The sequence below is a fragment of the Pipistrellus hanaki genome (genome assembly GCF_964339955.1).
Source record: "Pipistrellus hanaki genome assembly, chromosome: 2".
Classification (NCBI taxonomy): Eukaryota; Metazoa; Chordata; class Mammalia; order Chiroptera; family Vespertilionidae; genus Pipistrellus; species Pipistrellus hanaki.
Window position 1 is genome coordinate 169,885,091 of NC_140504.1, and position 14,454 is coordinate 169,899,544.

General features: G+C 46.3%; 1 protein-coding gene across 1 annotated transcript in view; it reads left to right on the forward strand.

The window, feature by feature from the left end:
• The window catches only part of TCEANC2 (transcription elongation factor A N-terminal and central domain containing 2), a 35,826-nt gene extending 31,948 nt beyond the window's left edge, over positions 1 to 3,878 (forward strand). The window contains exon 5 of the mRNA XM_084874733.1: positions 1,423 to 3,878. Within this exon, the coding sequence (XP_084730859.1) occupies positions 1,423 to 1,611 (189 nt within the window). The 3' untranslated portion in view covers positions 1,612 to 3,878. The remainder of the gene's footprint in view (positions 1 to 1,422) is intronic.
• Positions 3,879 to 14,454: the final 10,576 nt, after the last annotated feature.

A 14,454-nucleotide genomic window follows, 5' to 3' on the forward strand; every position in this document is an offset into this window, starting at 1 on the left:
AAGAGAGAAAAGTTTGTGTCCTGTATTCAAGGAACTCACTGTATTCTAGGAACTCACTATCCAAAAAATGGATAATTGTAGTATATTGTGATAATTACCAAGGGGAACTCAGGACACGTGGCAGCCCAAAGAAGAACTTTCAGTCCTCTGAGCTAGAGTTTGCTTTCTTGTATTTTGCTTTTTAGCTAAGCTTTGACATACAAGTAAGAATGTATTTTCTAGGGAGAGTGTACCTTGAGGGAACAAGTGTCTGTGTAGCAGAGAGAGGTGTGTGAAAGCAGCTTAGCAGGCTCACGCTGGACGGTGCTCAGGAGGAGAGGGGGTGGGCCTGGAAAGGAAGGTGGGGCTGAGGGGCCCCCTGACCAGCAGCCCAGCCTGGCTTGGATCCAGACTGTGTGGACCAAGTCCCAGGCCTGTCCTACTTTGATTATGTCTGCCACCCTAGGAGGACTTGGGCCTGAGCCACACCATCCTGGAATTGCTACAAGTCCCATCCCCTCAGTCTGCTATGTTTACTGACCCTGCAAGCATCTCCTCAAACTCTCCTGGGCAGTTAGAATGTTGAGGGGACAGTCAGTGCAGTGAAAGGGCAGAAACATGAACTTTGGAGTCGGGGCTCCAGGTCAGAGTCCCAGCTCTGCCTCTTTTTTTTTTTTTTTTTTTTTAAATATATTTTATTGATTTTTTACAGAGAGGTAGGGCAAGGTTTAGAGAGTTAGAAACATCAGTGAGAGAGAAACATCGATCAGCTGCCTCCTGCACACCCCCTACTAAGGATGCGCCCGCAACCAAGGCACATGCCCTTGACCGGAATCGAACCTGGGACCCTTGAGTCCGCAGGCCGATGCTCTATCCACTGAGCCAAACTGGTTAGGGCCCAGCTCTGCCTCTTAGTAGTTGTAAGACCTTGAACCTTTCTTTACCTTTGAACCCATTTCCTCATCTGCAAAATGAGATAATAGGAGTTGTGAGCATTAAATGTGAAAAGTGATCTACACACATATTAAGATCCAGATTCAGTGTTTCTGAGATGCAGTAAAGGATTAAAAGGCACTTTTAAAACAAACCCCCAAAAAGTATAAACTGTTACACTGATTTATTATCCTTGGTCTTTGTTTCCTGGTTGGTAAAGTACAGGGCCCAGAACCCGTTGCTTAGTTCAGGCCAGTTTCCTGTTATAATGGCAAATATTACCACCCGGCAGGGGTTGTGAATGAGGTCCCTGTCACAGAGCACATGGCCTTGTTCCTTAATTGCCAGGGTGGAATTAATTTGCTCTTCCTGTTTCTCTTGTGACAGGAAGTAGATGTCCTTGAGTTTCAGTTGATTAATGGAAGCCTCTGAGCAGAGTGCTTCAGCCTCTCTTGTTTTTAATTCTTATGCGTTGCAAGGCCCTAATTTGATAATTTTGCTGTTTTTTAGATGGATCACCTACTGGTTGAAAATATCGAGCGGGAAACGTTTCATCTCTGCTCCCGCCTCATTAATGGGCCCTACCGGCGGACGGTGAGAGCCCTGGTCTTCACATTAAAGCACCGCGCTGAGATCCGGGCTCAGGTGAAGGGCGGCTCGCTGCCCGTCGGCACGTTTGTGCAGACCCACCGAAAATGACCCGAGGACGGCTCCAACCGGGGCTGGGCAGAACAGAAAACGTGCCCGCTCTGCTATTCAAAGGCTCTTTTGAGTTTGGGTGATGGCTGATGCGGGCTGCGCTAAATTTTCCCATGGTGCCATTCCTTCAGACAGAGGATGCAGAGCGCCCCGGGAGACAGGCCTGCAGGAAAGGCTTCATTAGCTGCCGTGCGCCGGTGCTGCCTAACGGCACGCGCACAGGCTGTCACTAGGAAGCGCTGTACGGTGGCCGTCACCCCACCCAGCAAAGGGGGGCGGGTTTCACCGTGAGTGTGCCAGGGACACCTCTAAACTTCCCCATGTCAGGCAGATGAAGTCGCTACTTTATTTCGCCACCCTGCAGGTAACTGAAACTCAATTACTGCTGCCGCTCACACGGTTCCATCCCCCTGAGTTTAGATGGCTCTGGTGCCTCTCAGAACTCCCCTGTCTGTTCTCTTTGCTCTACCCCAGGGGTGAGCCTGCCGGAGCCAGCCCACTGCCCCTTCTTTCCAGAGCTCACTTATCTGAATGTCTCAGCTCTCCCTGGAAGACCCTCTGTGTTGGTCTTCGGAGCCCCCATGCTGAGTCTCCTAATGAAGAGCTGGCCTGGAGCATCCCCACACTCAGGCTATTTGAATATGTGACACTCTCATTTTAAGGTTCTGTAGAAGATACATAATGAAATTCCTCTTGAAATGAATTACTGTAGTGAAAAAAATCCATCCCTATATATTCTAAAATAAAATACCTTTATATAGACCTCTTGAAACAATTATGTAAATGATATTTGCTTTTTTATAAATAATAATAAACTGGGACTTTCCCCCCCCCTAAAACAAAAGATATGGCTTGTTCATTGAAAAGTGTTTTGGGTTGAGAAAAAGTATAGTTGATGAAAATGAAAAATAACTGCAAAGAATTTAAAGAAATAGTAAGACTCGAGAAAGGGTTTTTGAGGTTAGGGGAGACTGGAGCATGCTTGTAATCTAAAAAGAAGGAGCTAATAAAAAAAGGAGGGATTTAAAATACAAAAAAAAGAGGGGATGGGTTAAAAAGCAAGGACAGAAAGGAGGGATTGATGTTGCCTGTTTAATCCTCTCATCTGCTGTGTTGGTAGATATTGTTTCAGTTTTTTTATATTTCTTCATTTATTCAGCAATCATTTATTGAGCACCCATTCCACGGAGTACTGTGGATACCTAGCAGGAACTGAGATGAGACCCTGAGGCTCACCAGGCAGAGGTATCTTGTTCCATTTCCCACTGCTAGGAAGTACTGAAGCTGGAATCATAATTCAGCACCCATCAGGCACTCAGCACTGTGATAGACATTTTAATAATAATATGCAATTAAAGATCAGAAAATTTAGTCCCAGAATGGCTTAGTAACTTACTCAGGGTCACACAGATAGTGAAAGGCAGAGCTAAGGTTCAAAACCCTGGTCTGTTTGATTGGCTCCAGTCTCCCAGGTTCATTTCATTCACTCTCTTACGGTTACATGCAGATGACACTCCAGTTTGTATCTTCAGACCGTACATGGTCCCTCAGTTTCAGATACATCATCCAAGATACCTCGTGGGCTTCTCGGCTGTAACATGTCTTTTCTCACTTGGCAGTCCTGGTAGCCCAGGCATTCTTGCCAGAAGCCAGAGTCCTTACCCAACCAGGGCCTAATGGTTTTACTCATCACATATATTTAGAATCTCTTGCCTCTTCTCCATCTCTAGTACCACTTTAGGGCTTCATCCTCTGTTGCCCACATGGCTACATGGCTTCCTAGCTGGTCCCTTTGCACCCAGTTCTAACCTCTTCAAATTTATCACCCTGTCCTAGAAACAAAGTGGCATATCGGAACTGGAAATCTCATCATGTCACTCCCGTCAAAGCATTCACATGCTATTTTCTTCTCTAAAATGCTACTCTCTACCTAGTTCCCTATGCTTCTCCTACCATAATATCCTATGTATTGTTCTATACATATCCACATGTTCTGTGGTTGTGCTTTTGATTCTATCTCCCCACTAAAGGTAACACGAACTCATGGACACAACAATATGGTGGTTACCGAAGGTGGAGGGAGGGTTGGGGGGAAGAGAAAGAAGATAAAGGAGTCAAATGCATGATGATGGGAGCAGACTAGATGTTGGCTGGTAAGCACACAACGCAGTATACAGATGACATATTATAGAATTGTACACCTGCAACTTATAGAATGTTAGTAGCCAGTGTTATCCCAATAAATTTCATTGAATTTAAGCTTCATGAAAGCAGAGTCTTTGTTTTGTTCCCTGTTGTATTTTCAGCACCTGGTACCAACTAGGTCTTCATAACTATTGAATAATTGAATGATTACTTGTGTTGTACAGGAAAGGCATCTAATCCAATCAGGTAATACTTCCTGGAGGTGGTGATACCTGTGTGCAGTCTTAAAGGGCAGAAGTAGTTAATTGGGTGGTTGAGGCATATGCCTGACTGAGAAAGCAAACTATGGAAAGACTCAGACCTGTGAAATATCTGGAAGGTGATTGGTGTGGCTTGAGTAGAGGAGAGCAGGGTGAAAAGTAGATGGAAATGGGGCCATAGAGGAAGGCAATTACCAGTACCAGATACGAAGGGTCCTGAACAACAAGTGAAGGCGTAGGGACTGATTCTAAGCAGGAGCTGGTTAATATTTGTTAACAGGCTGTGGAAGAAGAAGCTGGAGCAGGGAGAGAGACTGGGAGTCGGAAACTTCATTTATAAGCAACCAAAAAGTTCTGCTAACTTAAGGACCCAGAGTAAGTTGAAAACAAATTGCTCTGTGGCTGAAAGGTTTTAGTGGTGATGGTGAGAAAGTAAGATGATTGCAGAGATGTGCTTTGGAGATTTGGAAAGTAGACCGTGTTATTTGTGGCTGTGTTTTCCTTGATGCATGCGCAGAATTTCCATGAACACTAATGGAGCTATTCTGAGTGCTTAAGGAAAGGAGGCTTGCAGATACCCATCCAAGCTGACCCACCCACTAAGAAGCACCTCGGAGCTCCAGCCTGTTATAAGGGAAATGTTCAGCTCCTGCAATGGGGTGGAAACGTTCTAAATCTTCTGAGTTACCTGTAAATCTAGATATGAATATGTCTCCTAAATGTGTTTGGTTGCTATAGGAAGTTTGGGAAATTAAATACTGTTAGAGTCTGCTTCAGCACCTTATTGATCCTTTTCTTTCTTTCTTTTCTTTTTTTAAAGATATTTTATTGATTTTGTACAGAGAGGAAGGGAGAGAGAGAGAGAGTTAGAAACATCAATGAGCGAGAGTCATCGATCAGCTGCCTCTTGCATACCCCCTACTGGGGATATGCCCGCAACCAAGGTACATGCCCTTCACCGCAATCAAACCCAGGACCCTTCAGTCTCCAAGCCGATGCTCTATCCACTGAGCCAAACAGGTTTCAGCTGATCCTTTTCTTGTAGTGGTTAAATCGGAGATCCTGGTCCTTCGAGTAGGAACTGAGTCTCAATTTTCATTCATCCATTCATCCAACAAACTAATGTTGCCTATCTCATGTGAGCCAAGGACTAGACTGGCACTAGAGAAACTGCAGTAGATCTCATTTCTACCCTTGAGGAGCCCTCAGTCTAGTGGGGAGACAGACACATAAGTAAATAAGTACAGTACAGCATACTAGGTGTTTATTGTAGATACTGATTAAAATGTTGAGAAAGTGGAGAAAGGAGTGATTAATACCATTCTAAGAAAAGATAAAGTCTTCACAGAGAGTTAATGTTTGAATCAAGTCTTGGAGGATAGATAGTTCTTAGCAGAAGGATCAGTATGTGTACAGAAGCCCAGAGGTGGAAAGTGTACGCCTTGCGTCAGTAAAGGCAAACGAAAAGGAGTGTGGAGGCATAGAGTTCTTAGGCAAGGTGGAGAGAAATGGGGCAAAACAATTAGTCAGGGCCTCAGAGGCCTCGTGAAGAAGTTTGGACTCTGGCCTTCAGGTAATGGGGGGCTCTGGGAAGTTTTTGAGGAGGTGAGGGAACTAATAAAATGTGCATTTAGAAAGATAGAAACGTTCTTGCATAAACAGATACTTTAGAAAATTTTTCAAAATTTAAAACTCCCAACCATTTATGGCAAAGGAAAGGAACACTCAAGATTGTGTAAATTAGATCATTCTTTTTTACTTTTGACAAATGCAGTTTAGAGTTGACCAAACAGATATCATTAGAGAGTCCCAGGTTTGAAAAATGGCAGGAAGCTCAGATAATGCATTTGCTATGTTCAGTGGTGACTGAACAGGCAGCCAGCATTTTCTCATTTAAGGAACATCAGGTTCTTACACTTGTGCCTGTCAACCTTGGTTTTCCTTTGCTGCAGCCTCAGGCCTCCGAGCCTCATTCTGAGATTTGTAATGTGTTCTGGATGTGTTTATCACAGCCATATGGGACAGAGGCTCAGTTTGTTACTGCCCCTTATTGCTACCAAAGGGAGTCCACCCAGAGAACAAGGCTGTGGGAGCGTTTGTTAGTTCAGTGGCACTGCTTTGTTTTCAAAAGCGCAATGGTTTCACTGGATGACATTGTATTTTCTTTTAAATCAGCCAAAGTGATATAATTGCTGTCAGGGATAGGCTTACCCATAAGCTAAGGGGGTTAGTTTCAAGATTCAAGAAGACTAGGATGTCCAATCAAATGCTGCTCTTTCTTCTTGTTAAAATCACTCATTCAGTGCATATTTGAGTTCTTACGGGCCAGATCCAAGGGTCACAGGAACAAGTAAGACAGAGTCTCTGGCCCCAAGAAGTTCGAAGTCTAGTGAAGGTGAGTGCCAAGGTCTAAATAAACAATTTAAAAAGGCTAATGCTATGAATTATGGGAGTTCAAAGAAAAGGAAATAAGTCAATAAATACGTTAGAAGATGCCCAGCCTCATTAGTAATCAGGGAATGGCAAAGATAAATGTCATCTTTAAAGACCTAAAGGATGCAGCGATAGTGATCACCATTATGTCTCTCTCTAATTCACTGCTCTGACCTCTACAAAATCAGAAGGATCCTGGAAGATGGCGGTGAGTTACAGCAAAATCAACCAAGTGGTAGTTCTAATTGCAGCCACTGTGCCAGTTGTGGCATCTTTCTTGGAGCACATTAACATGTTCTCAGGTACATGGTATGTAGCCACTGATCTGGTCAATGTTTGTCTTTTCCTTCCCTGTCAGAAAGGAAAGTCAGACTTCATATTTGCTTGGAACAGACAAAAATATACAATTATAGCCGAGACCGGTTTGGCTCAGTGGATAGAGCGTCGGCTTGGGGACTGAAGGGTCCCAGGTTCAATTCTGGTCAAGGGCATGTACCTTGGTTGCAGGCATATCCCCAGTGGGGGGTGTGCAAGAGGCAGCTAATCGATGACTCTCTCGTCGATGTTTTTAACTATCTATCTCCCTTCCTCTCTGTACAAAATCAATAAAATATGTTTAAATATATATATATATATATATATATATATATATATATATATATATATATATATATAATTATAGTCTTGCCCCAGGGCTGTTAACTCTCCCACCTCTCACAGACTAGTCTGAAAAGACCTGTACCACCTAGACATCTTACAGAATATCACACTGATCACTACATTGAAGACATGAGCTCGTTGGGCCAGATAAGCAAGAAACAACGAATACATTGGAAATCTCAGTGAGATGCAGGCATTGAAGAGAGTGTAAGAACACACTGAAGATGCAGGGGCCTCAGATATCAGTGAGGTTTTTAGGGGCCAGTGGTTTGGGATACGCCAGGGACATTCCCTCCAAAGTAAAAGACAAGCGATTGCATCTCCCACGCCCCCATTAAGGTAGGCCCCTTTGGGTCTGGAGGCAGCATATTCACACCCGGGAATACTGCTCGATCCTGTATTGTGGATGACAAAGAAGGCTGCCAGTTTTGCTGGGCGCCCCGATCAGGAAAGGGCTTGGCAGTAGGGCCAGACTGTAGTACAAGTAACCATGCTGTGTGGACCATATGATCTGGCAGAATCCAGGGTATTGAGGTGTCTGCGGTGGGAAACGATGCCTGTGGAGTTTATGACAAGGCCTAGGAGGAGGATCACTATGTGGACCTCTAGGGTTCTGGAGCAGGGCCATGCCATCTGCAGCCAGGAATGACACACTTCTCACAACACAGCTCCTGATTCGCTATAAGGTTCTGGAAAAGACAGATCATGTGAGCTTAGATCATCAAGTTGATCATGCAGACACAGTTGCTCATCATGAGCTGGATTCTACCAGAACCACCCTCCACTCCCAGTCAGAAAGCCAGAAAGCCCAGCAGCAATTCATCCTAAGTTGGACATGGCACAACTGACATTGGGCACAGCAGCGCCGAAGGGCAGCAGGTGCATGAGGACGTAGCCCAGACATCTGTATCACCCACCACCTTCGCACCAGTGCCCCCCTCCTCAGCTGGGCTATGGCTGCCTGAGGAGCTTCTTATATCCAACTTGAGTGAAAAGAACCAAGCTTTGTTAGCAGGTAAATGGCTCAGTATGAATGAGCAAGCCAAAAATAGATTGTGGCTGCACTGCAGTCCCACACAGGGGTGTCCTTGAAAGGCAGCAGAGGGGAAAACCTTTCCAATGGGCAGAGCTTTGAATAGTGCTCTTTCTGTGGAAAGAAAGAAGGCCCAAGGTTAGAATATACACGGATCTCCTGGGCAGTGGTGAATAGCTTGTCTGCTTGGGCCTGGAAGGAATACGATTAGAAAATCTGAGGCAAGGAGCTCTGTGAAGGGGTATGTGGTTGGACCTGTGAGCGTGGACATCGAATGTGAAGGTCATTATATTCCATGTTAACACCCACCAGGCTGTGTACCATGGAGTAAGCACTACATAGCTATGTATATGCAGTTAACATCAGCCAGCCTCTGTCTGACAGCCCAGGCTGGTACACGGGTGCATAAACAGTAATCATGGTAGCATACAAAGAGGGTATATGTGGGGTCTATAATATGGGCTCACACTCACTCACCAAGACATGTAGTTACTGCTGATGCTGAGTGTTGAGCCTGCCAGTTTACAGACACCAACTCAGTCTCAGATATATCTTTGTCCCTTGAGGAGAACAAGCAGCCATTTGACAAGTTGATTATATTAAACCCTTTCCACCCTGGAAAAAGCTTCAATTCATTTTCACCGGAGTAGATATAGTCTGGATATTGCTTTGTTTGTAAGGCTTTATCCAGCACAACTCTCTGAGGGTTCACAGACTGTTTGCCCTGCTGCCTTGGGATCACATATGAGCACAGTAAGGGAGGCGAAGCAGTGGATGCAGGCCGTGAGTCCATTCGCCCTTTCATGCGCTGCACTGTCCTCGAGCTCCAGTTTGGAACTGTCTCTTGAAGACGTAGTGAGGCACCAGCTCAGAAACCGGGAGAATAGGGGGCCATCGCAGAGAATGGATGGAGTGGCGGGGAGCGGATGGGGGGGATGGGGATGGGGAATGGTAGCCAGGAGAGATTCACTCTCTCATAACCTGATTTTTTAAAGAAAACTTTTACTTTGGAATAATTTTAGATTTACAAAAAAGTTGCAAAGAGCCCAGCTAGTGTAGTTATGTGGTTAGTGTCAACCCGTGAGCCTGGAAGTCACAGTTCAATTCCCTATCAGGGCTCAATCCTCAGTAGGAGGGCTTTAGGAGACAATCGAGGTTTCTATTTCTCTCTCCTGCTCCCTCTCTCTCTCTGAAGTTAAAAAATATTAAAAAAAAAAAAAATCAAAAGTTGCAAAGATAATACAGAGTTCCTCTATGCCCCTCATTCAGTTCCCTCTATTGCTAAACTCAACTCCAAACTTCATTCAGACTTCACTAGATTTTCCATTAATGTCCTCTTTCTGTTCCAGAATTCAGTCTAGGACTCCACACTGCATTTAGTCCCGTGCCTCCCTAGTTTGCTCTGTGGTAGTTTCTCAGTCTTTGCCTGTCTCCCAGGACCTTGACCTTGACAGTCTTGAGCAGTGCTGGCCAGGTGTTTTGTAGAATGTTCTTCAATTGGGGTTTGGCTGATGATTTCCTCATGTCTAAACTGGGGCTATGGGTTTTGGGGCAGAATACCACAGAGGTAAGTGCCCTTCTTGTCACGTCCCATCAGGAGGCACATGACATCCACATAATTTATCACTGGTGATGTTAACCTTGATTGCTTGGTGAAGGTCATGCTTGCCAGGTTTCTCCATTGTAAAGTTATGATTTACTCTTCTTTGGAGTCAAGTCACTAAGTCCAGACCCTGCTCAGAGGTGGGGGATTAAATTCCTGGGGAGGGTACGGTACTTCTAATATTTGGAAGGTTTGCCCAGTTTTCCCTACTGATTTATTTAATATCAGTATTGACTCACATATATTTATTTTACTCTTTGGGTTATAATCCAGCCTGATAGTTTTTTTCACAGCAAATATAAATTTACACACACACATAGATAGATAGATGGATAGATAGATACATAGATACATACATACATACATACATACATACATACATTTAATTTTTTTAAATGAAGAAAACAAGTATGATGTGTGAGAAACAAACTATATGTTTGGCAAGATTTTTCCTCCACAGCTCTTCATGACTGCCTTTGAGTAGGATAATCATTGGCTTATTACTATTCAACTTGCAACCTCAGACACACTATCCAGACTCTGGAGGCCTCAGTTTCCCCATCTGAATAAGAGAATGCTTTTATGAAGTGGCCTCGGAGGTGAGGCAGGGAGTGACCTTTGTATGTTTGTAGGAGGATAGGTTTTTCTTTTCACCTATTAATAGATCTTAAGTTCTTAATGGCAAGTGTTATCTTCTCTTATTTATGTTGGAAAATGAACCCGGAGCTAATAGCCTTTGAGAACATCATGTAAACATAATCAATATTTATGTCCCTATCACAACCCCAGACAGTTCTCCCGCCCTGCTCCTCACCTCTCAAGGGTATTTGGTTTTCCTATTCTTTTTCTGTTCCAGGATTCAACCTGGGATACCACACTGCACTTACGTCACCATGCCTCTCCAGTCTGTCACTGCCCTGGCAGTTTCTCAGTACTTACTTGCTTCCCCTGATCTTGACAGTCTTTTCCTATTTTCAAACTCAGATTTTTCTCCAGTGTCTGAAATCCACCCTGAGACCTGGCATCCAAGACCTTGCCCTCCCAGCATCTGCTGACCTCTTTGGCCTCATTTTTGTCCCTCTCAACAGCCACACTGTACAACAGCCACACTGACGGCCTTATCACTGCCATGAATGAAAATGCTTCCGGAATAGCTCCCTCCTCATATGAGGCCCTGTGATAGGCCGCAGGCCACCGAGATGAACCAGGTGAGATTCTGTATCAGAGATCAGCCAACCGTCCACAGCAGTCTGACATAACGAGGGATGAGTGGGGGACTGTGGGAGCAGAGTGGAGGGAGGGATTCCCTAACTATGCCTGTGGAGAGGCCTGGTCTGGAGAGACCAGGGAGACTTTGCAAAGATGCTACTTTTTGAGATGGGCTTTGATGGGTACATAGGAGTTTACCAGGTAGTAAATGGGCGAAATGGTATTCCAAGAAAGATATGTATGTGCAAGCCAGAGAGATGTCAGAGAACAGGGAACAGTAATAAGTATAATGTGCCTGGAGCCAAAGGGCAGGACAGAAGAATGTAATCGATTCTCCACCTAGCAGTCAGAGTGAACATCTAACTCGTACTTCAGTTCATGCCACATCCTACTCGAAGCTCTCCAGTGGCCCACGTCACAAGGCCCCACATGTCTTAACCTCTGGTCCTGTCTCCGTCTTGACTTCTCCCCCACTCCCAACCCACTCTGGCCTTCTGGCCCTCCAACTTGCCAACTATGGCTCTTCCTTGGAACGTTTGCGTCCACTGTTCGCTGTGCCCGGCGCACTGGCTGCCGATTCTGTGCTGACCCCGTGTCCTTCGGTTTCACCTCCTCAGAGAGGTCCTCCCTGGCCTTCCTCTCTAACAAGGCCCTCACCCCCCACACCCTGATACATCAGTGCTCTTTATCTTCACAGGATTTAACGCCATCTGAACTCACTGCACTCATTCATTTCTCTGCTTCCCCCACCAGAGCACACCCTTCGTGGGAGCCGCAACCTCGTCTATGTCCTCTCTGGCCCAGGGCGGGGCTTGGCCCCGGAAGGGCCCTCTACGTGTGTGCGCGTGAACGAATGAATGGCTCCCCCTCCACACCTACGGGCTGGCCCATGAGAACCCACACTGTCAAGCAACTCGGTCCATGCTGCTAGGAAAAGCTAATCCCGAGTGTGTGGACTGACAGATGGTGTGGAGTCCTGAGCTGGAGTGCGGTTTTTATTAGTCTGAGTTGCTTTTGCTTGAAATAAGATTAGCATAAAAGCCATCCCAGGCAAGTGGATAAGGTAAAGCTCTCTTAGTTACATGCAGACTTTGTTTTCCTGCCATGATCCAGAACCATCCTTTTGCTGGGTTGGTCCAATTCATGGCTCAGAAAGGTTAAATGGGATGGGAGTGGGCAGGTCACACACAAAATCCTCAATTCCCTATTCTTCCCCTCTATTCTCCTCTCTGAATTGACCTCTAACCCATAAAATCCAACCGTACCACACCAGACATAAAGCCTTTTCTCAGCCACCATTGTCCCAGGATACAGCCCAAATGCCAGGTGAGCTGCCCCTAACGCTCAGTGTGTTCTCACCCCGGCTACCTGCCTCCCACAGGAGGGAGAACCCGAGAGAAGCGTGTGTTGGGCAGTCGGCTAGAGCAGCTCACTGACGGGTTTTGCCTCACATACCTGTCTTGGGCCTCAGTAAAATGACAAATTATTGCCTGTCCCAGACCTTTGAGGCTATTGACAAATCATCAAGACCCAAATATTCCAATCCTGCATCCCTCTAGTCGTCAGTTCTTGCCGTTTCCCTGCCTTCTTGCACCTTCATGCCCTTGGCGTGCCCTTTGGAGGTGTCGCCTCTGACAGGCTGCTCAGTTAATACGGTGATGTGAGATGGCATAGAAAGATCACAGCTGGGCAGCTGTGAAGCCCAGGTTACGTCAGCTCTGCCCCTTTGGCATGCATGGCTGGTGGGTCACGTCCCCTCTCTGTGCCTCCGTGTCTTCAGTTGTAAGAGGAATAATTACATCCAACGTAAAGGTCTGAGGATCCTCAAGTGAGGTCATGGAGGCCAAATGACAAGTAGCAATGCCCCATGCATATGGCATGATTTCCAACAACAGTAAAAGCTGGAGTGAATCTCATCACCTCTATGGAAAAACAGCTGACTCAGTTCACACCTACTGACTGTTCGCTTCTTTGTGTCTAACCCACCCACCTGCCTTTGTCAAGTCTTCCATGGCTTACCAAGTGCCTTTGGTCAGTTGTCTTATTAGTCCTTGCCCAAGCCCTGAGAGGCAGGATTTGGCAGGAATTGCCACCCCTGCTTTACAGATGAGGAAACTGAGGTTCTAAGGGGGAAGGGCCTTGTCCAGGTCACAGCCAGAGAGAGGTGGTGTGGTCCTCATGCCTGGCCTGCCACAGCCCTGCCCTGGCCCACAGGATACAGCCTGTCCTCCTGAGCCTGGCGCTTGAGGGTCCCAGGATCTGGCCTTGCCTCCCTCCCCAGATCCCTCTCCGCACGTGGCCCCTTTGTGCCTCAGCCTCCCCGAGTGTATCATCCTTCCTCTGACATCAATGACCTTTCTCAGCCCCTTGTCTCTGCTCCCCATGTTCCCTCTGCCAAGCTGCCTGGGGGACTCTTGTCCATCCATCATCAACTCCTCCTATAGTCCCTGGGACAGGTTTCTGACACAGAGTTATTGATGTTTTCCTTGCTGCCTTACTGATCAATTTGCAGAGTAATTCAGTGCCCAGGCTCTGGAGTCAAATGACCTGGGTTTAAATCCTGGCTCAGCCACTTACTAGCTGAGTGATGCTGAGCTAATAAGGAGGTTACCTAACCTCTCTGTGCCATGACGCGTGCTGAACTATATCATGAGGCACCTACCTCCTAGAATTGTTATGAGTAAATAATACATGTAAAACAATAATCAGAGGGTCTGGCCCCGAATAAGCACTCAATATCGGCTAGAATTTTCTCTTGTTTGTGTTCAGTGTGTCTACTCCCTCCCCGTGCCAGACTCGGCATTTGGCCTCAGAACCCAGGAGAGGAGAGACACATGTCCACACTCTAGGACACTGCATTCATTCTGACAAGTCACTGTTTTGCATAAATTCTCCTGTGTCCGTGTCTGTGGGCTCCAAGGAGCAAGCCCCATTCTGTAGCCACTCCTTTCCGCCCCCAGAGGTGGCCTGGTCCTCGCGCCCCTCACTCTGTTGAGTGTCTCCTCAATGGGGAATGGCTTTGGCAGCTGCCCCTTCACTCCATGTTCACCCCAGAGACAGGCTGCTCCCAGAGCGCCAGGAAGAGCCAGCTGCAGTGCAATTTATCTCCCTGGGCTGCTTCCCCAGCTGAGATTTACAGGCTGTGCTGTCACAGCGACCCTGCAGCTCAATTACAGATCTGCTTCCAGGCTAGACTGGGCCAGGAACCTGCCTGGATTTGCCAAGCAGCCCCGAGAGAGCCACGGGCCTTGTCAAACCCAGGACAAGGCATGGGGCCCATCCAGCTGCCTTGCTTGTCACACATGAGGAAACTGAGGCCAGAGATGGGTCGATACCTTCAAAGTTCCCACCAGGGAAAGTGTGTCCAGTGTGAAGTCTAATGTGGGCCTCTGCTTACCATCAAGGGAGCTTATTTTACTGTATGTGATTATATGACTTAATTATTACCCCATTAGCTTTCTTTTTATATAACTACTAGAGGCCCAGTGCGCAAATTTGTG